The 13,000-nt window shown below is 32.9% G+C and overlaps 1 protein-coding gene across 1 annotated transcript; it reads left to right on the top strand.

Annotated features, from left to right (window-relative positions):
• Nucleotides 1-10,465: 10,465 nt before the first annotated feature.
• Nucleotides 10,466-12,304, top strand: LOC114180702 (cytochrome P450 94A1-like). Its single transcript, XM_028067006.1, has one exon. The coding sequence runs from the start codon at nt 10,493-10,495 to the stop codon at nt 12,038-12,040; it is 1,548 nt and encodes a 515-aa protein (XP_027922807.1). The 5' UTR covers nt 10,466-10,492; the 3' UTR covers nt 12,041-12,304.
• Nucleotides 12,305-13,000: the final 696 nt, after the last annotated feature.

The raw sequence follows: 13,000 nt of genomic DNA, 5'->3' as shown, positions 1-13,000 counted from the left end.
TTTTTTGTCATCAGTGTTTCTAGAACTTTTACTTTAAACTATATTAAGGAATTTATAATCCCACATTGAATGTAAGAATATTAAAAGCTTTTAAGAATATTTCATTAAAACATTCAATATGTTAGTTTCCTGTTATATGCAATATTACCTTTTTAGAGACATTAATTATTATAATTCAATACCTTCATTATTATCATAGTCCTTTTTATTGTACTATATGTTTACCTTGTTGACCAAGTAAGTGGATGTCACAATCTAAATAGTCCAATTTAGCCCAACTTCATGTCGTGGTTATTTGCACGTGATAAAGTATATATATATATATATATATATATATATATATATATATATATATATATATATATATATATATAATGTTATATCTTTTAAATACACTCAAGAAAACAAAAATGTTTAATACGCATATAACTTGTATAACTTATAGTCTCAACTATAATTTAAGAGCAATCTGTATGAATACAGTAAGATTTTGGTTATGGGAAAAAATGCTTGTTCTAGATCTAGGCCCCTCTGTTAAATTTTAGATGTAGACAAATATCACACGTTAACAGGAAGATAAACGATGACGAGTTTTCTTTTGCAAGGAAATGTGTGTTTTGGGTCTATGCATTCGTGTCAAACTTTAAAATTCGAGAAATAAGGAGACTTTTCTTACGGCTAATTTACGCCCCTAGTCAAACCCGAAAAAGTTAAACAGACATGATAGAAAAATTGTAATGAAAACATGTGACATTCATCTCCAATCAATTATTCAAAGCCAAATGTGCAAATTGTGGACAATCGTTTAAAAAAGTTTGGACTAAATGACTTTCAATTTTTTAATATATTATCGATTTTTATTTAGTGTATAATATTTTCTTTTAAATTAGCTACTTCATAAATTAATCCTTTAATCTAAGTTTATGATACTATCTTTCTTAATTCTACCATTCACATCTTTATTAGATTAAAATACATTTCACACTATGTACAAGGTAAAGAAAAGACATATTTCATTCCCTCCATTAATTCTACTAACAATATACGTCAAAACTATCATAATAAAATAAATTTAAAAGAAAAAAAGGAGAAGTTGAAATATTTTAAATATCAATTAAAAGGTTAAAAATAATAAATAATTATGTTTTCGAGGATTCAAGTCAATTTTATCATTTAGTAGAAAAATGATTATTGGATACAAAATCTGAACTTTTTGAGACAAATAATTAATGCAAATGTCAATTTGGTCGATGGTCCATGGGTTAATCCTATTTCACTCTTCATTAAAACCCGTTTTAAGGGCTCCCAAATGAAAATGTCAAAAAACAAACCTAATCCCAAAAGTCCCCTCACAAGTGGGTTAGTGTTAAAGCTAAGGTAAGTTTGGACCCCTTAAAACATTACTTTGAGTTTGAGTAAAAGATTCAAGCTAAATTATCTTAGGTTGGTCCAGAATGAAGATCAATATCGATAGGCTGGCCAAGGCCAAAGGTCAACATGACCTTGCCCAGGCGAAAGATCAATAGGGCCTTGTCCTAGCCAACATTCTAGATGGACCCGACCAAATCAATTCTTACAATTCATAATTCAATTAGACAACAAATTTTCCAAAAAAAAAAAACTCTCTTTGTATTTTGGCTTAAATACTTATTTCGTCTTCATTTTTGCGGTATTTGTTGTCAATGATCCTTATTTTTTCCAAATATTTAAAATGATACATTTAAAATGAATCTCTGAAATTTTCACCTATCTACAAAATATAAACCAAATATTTTTATTAATAAAGGGTTAAATATGTTTTTAGTCCTTCAACTATTAATGAAAATTGGAATTAGTCCATCTTGAAAACCTTAAACCAATTTAATCCCTTATCTTTAGAAATATGTGAATTTAGTTCTTTAAACCAATTTTTTATTATGTTGAAATCTAAGGTTTTGTTATTTTGAGAGGAAGGATTAGAGGGAGGGGAGAGGAAGAGATCAAAAGGATTAGATGGTGAAGTTGGTGTTGTTTCTTTTAAGTGATTCAGAGGTGATTATACAGTGGATTAGAGAGTGAAATTTGTGAAAGTTTGTGACTAAATTGATTGATGTGATATATTAAAAAAAACTTTTAATAGAAAAAAGTTAGACTACCAAAATGTCCCTATTGTTATAGGTAATATAAAATTATATATAAATAATTTAAAATTATTTTATAAATTTTATTGAATGATTGAAAATATAAAAAAAAATATTTATAAAAAATGAATGATACAATATATTTTGTATAAAAATAAATTTAGTATATAAGGTGGAAAATAATTAATTTACATGGATTTTTTTTTCTTTTTAATAGTAATTTTAGAAGTAATAATTTTTATTATAAATATAATAAATTATTATTATCGTTAACATAGAATTAAGAACGTGAACTAAAACCACTTGTATTGATTTTAACCGCTAAATCACATGTAACAAAAATTAAATAATGAAGGATAATTTGGTAAATTCAGCTGTGTCACCCTCTAATCTCACTATAGACGGTGAGATTAAATTTTCAGTCAATCCCTCTAATCATCTCCTCTCATCACCTTGTATCACCTCCAAAAGAACATGCTACTCAACTCCTAATCATCTCTTCTAATTCCTTGTAAATAGTACATTCACCCAAAAGAACACAGCCTAAATATAATACCATAATGGGGTATCCCTCGATAATAGAAATGTGAACACCAAAATAAGATATCTCATTATATATAGGTATAAATTTTAAAAATAAATATCATTTTTTTAAAATTTTATTATATATTTTTTATTTTGTTGAATTTTTTTGTATGATAAAAGTACTTATTTTAGTTTAAAAATAATTAATTTAAAAGAAAAATTAAATGAATGAAACGGTTAAATCTAACAAAGCAATTAATTAAAAGTTAAAAATGATAAAATAATTATTTTAAATGGTTATATATTAAAGGATAAAATTAGGAATAGAAATGTGAACATAAGAATGGAGTGTATATATTAAACGATTTCTTTCTGTTTGTTCACATTTCATAATTCCAAATTCGGAATAGAATTGTAAAGATTAACATTTACTTTTACCTGTCTTCTATCAAATTGTCTATCTTCTATCCTTCCTTTCCTTATTCATCAATAGTTATTTTCTCATTTTCTTCTCCATTTATTTCACTTTATTTTTAATAAATATAAATTTATTTTTTATATTAATGAATAAAATTACAATATTATCACCTACTAATATAATATTCTGCATATTTAAAAAATGTGTAAACACAAGCGCGATAACTAGGGATGTCAAAAAAATTATGTGAGTACCCGCATAACGGATACCCAACGGATATGGATATGGGTACGGGGCGGATATTTAACCAGCAGGTAAGATACGAAGGAGCTACTACCCGTACCATACCTGCCCAGTTGACATCCCTAGCAATAACACATGTCTTTTACGCTAGTAATAAAATATAAAGAGGATTACCTCTTTTTGTGTCCACAATTACTTATCCCTAATTTACCCTTTACAATACTATAAATAAAGAGAATTCCCTTTTTTGTGTCCATAATTTCTTATTTCTAATAGTTATTTTTATATAAACAGGTAAAACTATTTTACGGTTTTTTTTTCATTGATTAACGATTATTCTCTTTTATTTTCTTCATTTATATATAACAGGTAAAACTATATTTAATGTTTAGTGACAAAAATACATTTATCCATAAATAGATTGTATTCACGAATTTTTATTATCTACGAGTAGCAAGTAGTGGATATTTTAATACCCGTTTATAAATGGATTAAGTGTGAGTATCATATTACCCGTATATGTGGGTATATGTTATTTGCAAAAAAAACTAAAATTAAAATTTTATTTAAATTTTATTTAAATTTTATTAAATTTGATTAAAATTAAAATTTAATTTATTTTTTATTAGCCATTACTCTTTATAATTTGATTAAAATTTAATTTAATTTACTTTTCTCTCTCAATAGCCATTACTCTTTATCTATGATGCACGAATATGATACGTGTATCGGATAGGACAAATCTGATACGTCGATACGTTTATTTTAAAAATAATAGGATAATATACGTGATATATGAATATTGAAAAGTGTATAATAATTCTTAGAAACATAATAAATATATTATTGTTACTGTGTGAATCCAAATTAAACCATATGTAATAAAGTCTTCAACATAAAAAGTATTGTCATGACAAAAATACCATTATAAGAAAGCTTTTAAACAATGATCAATTTTAGTAACAAAATTTATGTTAGAGACTAATTTTCTAATTAAAGACAAATTATTTTAGTAATCAAAACCTCAGTAGTTAATATAGTGACCAATTTAGAATCTAATTTATGATAAAAACTATTTTAGTTATCAATTTAGGGACCAATTTTAATTTTTTGAACTATTTTAGTTGCTAATAATGTTTCGTTTATAATTTGGTATATAAATTAATTACTATAATGACTAATTATTTTTTGTCACTAAAATTGGTCATTATTCAAAGATTTTCTTATAATTTACTACAACTTTGTAAATGAGATACTTAATTATCAATTAAGTATCTTAAAATATCGGATATGTGATCCAAATTGAAGTATCGATACGTCATAGCTCTTTATAAATGCAATACCTGACTTTTCTCTCTCCATTGTTTATCTTTTTATGTATTGTCTTCATTTTCCACATACTAGATGATTTTTTAAGGAAAAGGGTTGTTTTATACTATTTTACTACCATTTGACAACTTTTATAAAAGTAAAATAATCTTAACAAAAATTAATTTTTGTATATTTTAATAAAAAAAATAAAAATAGTAAAAAAAAATTATAGTGTCAAAATACCAATATCCATTATTTAATAGATTAAATATGATTTTAATATTTAATCTACTATATCTATGAGGAAAAAAAAAATGTGCCATCGAAATTTCTTAAATGTCCATTTCTGTTCTCACGGCACGTGACCATTATTTTGGTCTTTTAGTCATTTCATGTTTTGCTTTTCCCAAATTTACTACTTTACCCATAGTTAGTCTTTTAACATCTGTATAGTTTATGGGCCTTTTTTTTTCGGCCTTTTTATATTTAGTTCATTTTTCTCTCTCTTTATGGCCGTTGTTCATCAAATTACATGTATTGAAACATTCAAACAAAATTGTATAGTGGTACGAAAACATTAACACATTAAATGATACTAGAGCTTTGCTTTTTCAAGTCAAAATTGCTTAACAATTATGGTGATATATTGTTACGCTATTTTTTTTACAAATTGAATCCGTACCCCTTTTCTTATTAATGTTTCTTTTTGTGAAAAACTCTATAATAAGTTGAGTGATATCACTAATATAAAAGTGTTAGGATGTCTTTGTTACATAAACATTATTAATGCTAAAATAACTGCATATGAGAGCTTGTCCTAGCAAATTCTTAAGGCATAAGGCTCGTATCAAAGAGTATTTAGTTTTTAATCTTGATACTCATGGTATAAAAAATAAGTTTCCTTACTATAATCAACAAAGTAACGATAGAGATAACAATTAATTCTCCTTATATTTATACAACAGTTTTAAATAATAATGTTTATTATTCTTACAAGATTGAGATGTACCCATGTTCCTAACGCTTCTACTGCTTTCTATGTATCTGCTCCTTCAAAACTGATATGTCTTTGCGTATGTATGTTTGAGTTCTCCTTCCAGACTTGATCACAAGAGTCTTCGGTTGAGAAGTCTGTAAAGTCACTCTGACGCTCAAATCAACAATACATCACAAGTAATAAATGTTATAATAATTGAGTTAGATCTGATACCTCTTGAATCATGTATATTTATAGTACCTGTATGAGTTTTGTCTTTCATGGGCCTAGATTTCGTAGGGGTATCCAATCTTAGGGTTTCTTTACCTGTGACTAGTCATTTTAATCCTTTATTATTTATCTAAAATTGTGTCTCTTAGGGTAATGTCATCAGCGTGGACGTCTAAAGTTATCTCGTTCAACATCGATATATTGGTTGACGTCTTCTCCCTAAACCATACATAGATATTAATGTTGATAATTCTAATAATTGTCAAATTCATGATTTTGTTTTGAATGATAATGAATTAAGCTCTAACATCATATGATAATGGTAATTTTTCTTAATTTTGTTCAAAACTGGTTCCCAAAACTCTTTTTTTTTGTCCCCCTTCTCTCTTGCTAAGTAAGTGAAAGGTACCACAATTGAAAATTGTTGTGATTACTTCTAGATTACCTTTTTGGATTCATATTCTTCCAGTTTTAGTTTTCTTAACATTAATCTCATATCTGAATGCTATCTCAAATTTTCTAAGCTATAATGATTTTGTAAACTATAACGATTTTCTAAAACTCGTATATATGATTTTGTATTTTCTAAATAAACTCGAGTAAGCATAATTTTCAATACTCATATGTTGACATGATTTAGAGTCCAAACTATAAAGAAGTAATTTATAAGAGAATAATAACTATTTTAGTTACGCAAGGTCAAAGAAATATGTGTCAGGCTAGGCACTCATGTTAATCTTTAAAGTTCAAGAAGCAAATCAATGTCCAAATTGAGAAATATGTATATTAAGAAGAGAGATGGAAGGTGATGATTTTGCTTACGCAAAGAAATGTTTTGGAAACAACCATCCTTCTCAAACTTTATACCTGTAGGACCATACAACCAAAGAATAATAAATTTTCTTAGCAAAACTCGTGTATGTTAGACACCATAGGACAAGAAGTCAGCATCAAGAAACCTATGGCCACTATTTCATAGTCTTCAACATATAAACATGTTAAGACTAGGGGTTGTTGTGTTGTACACGAATAGGATACCCTCAGAGGTACATGGCTTAAGGGACTCACTAGTGCAGGAAGGGCTTTTGACAGCGGTTATTTTTGTCATTTTGCCCCAGTTGTAGAACGGTTCTAGAACCGAGGCATATTAGGGCGAGGCCAAAAAGATTAGCTTTTTGCCTCGGGTCTCAACCGAAGCAGAAGCTTCATATTCTGCCTCGGTTCTACTGAGAACCGAGGCCATATGTGCCTCTCTACATTTTCAACATCCCATCTTTTCCACCAGAAACCCTAGGTAGCCACCATGGTTCCACCACAACTTCGTCAACCACTGCCACATCCGAAACTCAAAACCAAAGATCCGCAACCACTACAATCTTCTCCTTCATCGTAAGAGCAATTTGTGAATTGTGCCACCACCATGAAACCCCCATGTTCTTCATACACGAAAATGTGAACATCACATTTGCATAAATGCAAACAAAAATCAACCATCTGCAGCAAATCACAAACCCTAACTTGTGTCTCCTCCCCCAAATCGCAAAACCACCTTTGTCACAACGGCAAGTTTCTTCACGCTGCCGCCACCTACACGTCTCGCCACCATCAACGACCAATCTCCATCCACACACTTGCAACACAACAAAATGATGCCCACTTTGCGAGCCCCAAATCGCACTTCGCTAAGCCATAACAGGAATGAGCCAAACGTCAAGTAATCGCGAGTAGTCGGAGCGCAACAGTAGCAGTGGAGGTGGGTTGCTGAGAGAGAGAACGCGCACGCGAGGAAGAAGAAGAAAAAAAGTGATTCGCGATTTTTGAACCCTAACGAACCTTTTGGCCTCGGTTCAATTTTTAACCGAGGCAGAAAACAGTTTTTGGCAACGGTTCAGTTTCACCCGAGGCAGAAAATAACTTTTGGCCTGGTTCAATTTTTAACCGAGGCAGAAAACATTTTTTGGCAGCGGTTCAATTCCAACCGAGGCCAAATATCACCGTTGTAGTGGCATTTTTGAAATATTAGCCAACTTTTAGGCTTCGAGTCTTCAAAACCGAGTCATATAAGACCTTTTGGCACCAGTTTTCTAATGAATCGAGGCATAAAAGTTGGAAAAAATTGCAAAAGTGCCACCGCACCATTTTATGCTTCGGTTAAGCGATAACCGAGGCCTATAACGCGAGTTAAAAGGCCAAAACTGCACTAGTGGCTGATGGGACTACCCGGCTAAGGTACCCTCAAAGTACACAACCTGGGAAGCCACTAAAATCATACACCTAAGGAACCCACCTCGTACACGGCCTAGTCGGGTTCATGTCGACCCTATAGGACGACATATGCTTGGACTGGCCGCCTTACCAAGTTAGTATAACCACCCCTTATAACACCCCGTCAGAGTGTTACTAAAATACTTAGAAAATTTTTCCCAATTACAAAATTTCCTTTAATTCATCAAAATAAACCTTCCAATTTAAAGAATATCCAATGTTCAAACCATCTGACTTATACCTCCACTAAGATAACAACTGATCATATGTTCCCAAAACCACAATATGCAATTATCAAATCATATTACCCCCTAGTAATATCAAACATTACATCATTCTCTCATAACCAACCAATCTACCTTTCCTGCGCAACAACGCTTCTTGGAAAAGGCCTTTCCCATGCTTTCCATGGACTTACAAGCAACAACTCTACCCACTCAACAAAGACATGGGTAAGAGCACTCTTGCTAAGTTCCTGCCAAAGACTTATGGCTGAAAAAAAATCCTTTTATCTTGACTTTATAGTTATCAAAGAATTAATATTGTCCCATCACATATGCACACTCATGTATATCATACCTCATCATCATAAGATTAACCATACATCATCATCATATCGTAACCTAAACAATTTATCCTTAAACTTAAGGATTTTAACATATAAATCACTAAGAATTCTACACCAGATAATACAGATACAACAACATTTTCTTAAACCAACAACAACACCATTAAAAAAAATAAGAAACAGCAACAATCCTGATTTTTAAAACAACAACAACCATCTGTATCTAAACCAACATAATAACATTATTGTAAATCAACTTTTGATTCCAATAATAATATTTTCTTTGACCACTAATGTAAACAATATTCATATATTGAAACATATTTTGTATATATAATATAATAATACTAAAACTCAATTGCGTAAATTCATATAAACTCAAAATCCAAATAATAATAATAATAATAATAATAATAATAATAATGTCCTATACAATATATATATATATATATATATATATATATATATATATATATATATGAATTCAAAAGTTTCATTTTTTGCCAAAACAAAATTAAAAAATAATCTAACTACACACCAAAGCTTTCGACATTTCGTTTTAGTTTTATCAAATGAAACTCACCCAATTCCAAAACCCGGAAGCCCCTTTTTTTTTTCTCTTTATCTCCATAAAAAAAATACCAACACCTGATAATAAATAAAATCAATCACGCAATAATAAAAAAAAACCACACAATCGCCATAACCATACTCTTACACCCAACCTATATTTATTTATTTTCTTTTTATTTTTTATTTACAATATACCTTCTACCATTACCCAAAATGCAATTTTTTTAGAATATTTCTATTTGAGACCAAGACTTAACGAAAATAGCACCAACTCACGAATGTTAAAACAATTTTTTTTCCTTAAAAAAATCCCTTAACACATAATTGTGATGCACCTTATGTAAGCTATTAAGTAAAACACTACCCCGCAAAGCATTCTATTAACCTCTCATATAAATTTAATATATAACATAGCAGTAAAATAATACATTCAAGCCCAATGCCAAAAACATAAATTGTTGTAATTCGTTAAAATCATTTTGTTCTTTACCGTGATCAATAATCTTACTATTCTCAAACCCAAAGTTAAAAAGCATACAACCGTCATAGTCCAGATATATACTACCTGTAATCCTTCAACAATTAAAAATATTCATTCATCCCAAATCATCGAACACACGTTACAACCTCTAAAATATTTTCCTAAAATATTTTCATACTATTTAAGTGCATAATTGAACTGATAAATTCAAGCCCACCATAGGTTATTATTATTTCGGTCTCTGTTTATCACCAACAAAAATTCACAACTTTTAATACGCATATAACTTACGGAGTCTCAACTATAATTTAAGAGCAATCTGTATGAAAATGCAACAAGATTTTGGTTATGGGAAAAAATGCGTGTTCTAGATCTAGGCCCCCTTGTTAAATTTTAGAAGTAGACAAAAATCACACGTTAAAAGAAAGACAAAAGCTGACGATTTTTCGTTCGCAAGGAAATGTGTGTTTTAAGGTCTATGCATTCATGTCAAACTTTAAAATTAGGGAAATAAGGAGACTTTTCGTACTGCTAACTTACGCCCCTAGTCAAACCCGAAAAAGTTAGCGCAACCAATACATCCTAAAGCAGACAAAATCCACCTCTTACCCAAATATGAAAAGCATCATAAACAAAGAAGTGTCAACGAGAACATGTTCAATGCATCTTCTCGAAGTCCTCTTTGACTGTCCAACGTACCATTCTCTATATATATGTATAAATTTTCCTTCATCACCAACATATCCAACAAAGTACAACCTAAGATTCTACACATACGAAAATGATTGAGATTCTTCTGAATATGCAGCTGATGGTTCCTGTCTTCCTCTTCCTCTCCCTCGTCCTTCCCCTTATCTTCTTCTTTTACTCCTCACGTTTCAACAACAAAGAGGCTACTCCAGCCAAACAAACTGTTACTATCCCAAAATCATACCCACTCATTGGCTCCAACTTAGCCCTTAACCGCACCGGCAACCGCCGTATCCAGTGGCTATCCGATATAGTCAAAATCTCACCCGCTAACACGTTCACCTTCCACCGCCCACTGGGACGCGTCCAAGTCTTCACTGCCAACCCTGCCAACGTAGAGCACATTCTCAAAACCCGCTTCTCCAACTACCAAAAGGGCAATTCCGTCATTAGCACCCTCTCCGACTTCCTCGGCACGGGGATATTCAACGCCGATGGCAACACATGGAAGTTCCAAAGACAAGTCGCCAGCCACGAATTCAACACAAAATCTCTCCGCAAGTTCGTGGAGCAAGTGGTGGATGCCGAACTCTCCCACCACCTCATCCCCATCATGGCTTCAGCGGCACAACAACACCAGACCCTCGATTTCCAAGACATCCTTCAACGCTTCGCCTTCGATAACATCTGCAAAATCGCCTTTGGCTTCGACGCCAACTACCTGACGCCGTCGGTTGAACGGAGCAAGTTCGCGGTGGCCTACGAAGAAGCGACAGAGATAATCAGCAAACGGTTCCGCGAACTGTTTCCGTTAGTTTGGAAAGTGAAGAGGGCGCTTAACATAGGTTCGGAAAAGCGGTTGAGAATGGCAGCGAGGGAAGTGCATGAGTTCGCGAAGAACATAGTGAGAGAGAAGACGAGAGAGCTGAAGGAGAAGGAATCCCTTGAATCGGTAGACATGCTTTCGCGTTTCTTGAGTTCAGGGCACTCTGATGAAGACTTTGTGACGTACATAGTCATAAGCTTCATATTGGCGGGGAAGGATACCACGTCAGCAGCGCTGACATGGTTTTTCTGGCTGCTATCGAAGAACCCTCGAGTGGAGAAGGAGATTGTGAAGGAGATAATGGAGAAATCGGAGGCTCCGGTGTACGATGAGGTGAAGCATATGGTTTACACGCATGCATCGTTGTGCGAGAGCATGAGGCTGTACCCGCCGGTGCCCATGGACTCCAAGGAAGCGGTGGAGGACGACGTTTTGCCGGATGGGACGGTGGTGAAGAAGGGGACGCTGGTGACGTATCACGTGTACGCCATGGGAAGGTTGGAGAGTATTTGGGGTGAGGATTGGGCGGAGTTTAAGCCGGAGAGGTGGTTGGAGAAGCTTGAATCCGGAAAGTGGAAGTTTGTGCCAAAAGATTCTTTCACTTATCCTGTGTTTCAAGCTGGTCCCAGAATATGCTTGGGGAAAGATATGGCTTTTATGCAGATGCAGAGTGTGGTGGCTGGGATTCTTCGGCGGTTCGCGGTTGTTCCCGCGGTGGCTGAAGGGGTGGAGCCCAACTTCATTTCCTTCCTCTCCTCCCAGATGGAAGGTGGTTTTCCTGTAAAGATCATTGAGCGGGAAACCTCAAATTAATACCAACTTCTTGCAATTAGACAACGTAATTGCTTCACTATGTTACTAGCATCATGTTTGTGATTTTGAGTTTCAGCTTTATGTTTTAATTGTTTGTAATTTTTTTATTGTATTAATATTCGTAATCATTATTTGAGAAGAAAAATAAATTTTCATATTTAGTTATTTGATAACTTACTCCTCAATTTTGTGTATTGGTGTAAGACTTTAAGGGCCTCTTCGTTTCGGTGTATTTATTGGTGTCACGTAAATAAGGAGATGGATTAGGAGGGATAATCGTTGTTAGATGGATTAGGAGGGATAAACGTTGTTCGTTTTGCATGATATCCAAGCGAGGTTTAGCGAGGATTTGAAGGATACGAACATTTTTTCATCCCGCTTATTTAGCTCAGATTTGAAGGAGAGTTTTATGAAATGACCCATTTACCCTCGTCACATTATATTATTCACGTGTTGCATGTACAACTACGTTCTTCAGCTTCAGCGGCTAGTGTGAGATTCCCTCAGTAAAAAGCAATAAGATTCTTGACATGTTGTGACTATACAAGCTGTGTTTGAATTTCTTTGACTGCAGCGGCCATTAAATAGCAATTGAATAAGTTAGAAGGTTGGTGTGTGTGGTTGGTGCAGTGTATAAGTTGGAAGAGGGGAGAAGACAGAGTTAGTTTTTGGCAGAGAGCAGAGGGTGGTGTGGCTTGTGTCATTTGAGGTGAGTTATTTTTCTTGCTTATATGTGCTTGGTGCCAGTGCGAATGAGAGTGGAGAGAAACACCAAACTGGTTCCAATTTGAAGCAGCTTGATGTTGTTCTTGGTGCGATGAGGGTGAAGACAAACACCAAACTGGTTCGAAGCTACATCTGAGAATTCGGAATGCTGGTGGCCTGGAACAGTTCCAAAATCTGAGAAATCCCCTACGCTGGAACGATGTTCGTGCCCTGGAACGGATCCGATGTAGCTTG

The sequence above is a fragment of the Vigna unguiculata genome, chromosome 1, assembly GCF_004118075.2.
Source record: "Vigna unguiculata cultivar IT97K-499-35 chromosome 1, ASM411807v1, whole genome shotgun sequence".
Taxonomy (NCBI): domain Eukaryota; kingdom Viridiplantae; phylum Streptophyta; class Magnoliopsida; order Fabales; family Fabaceae; genus Vigna; species Vigna unguiculata.
Note: the sequence above shows the minus strand (reverse complement) of the source record. Positions and strands in the feature narration are given on the sequence as shown.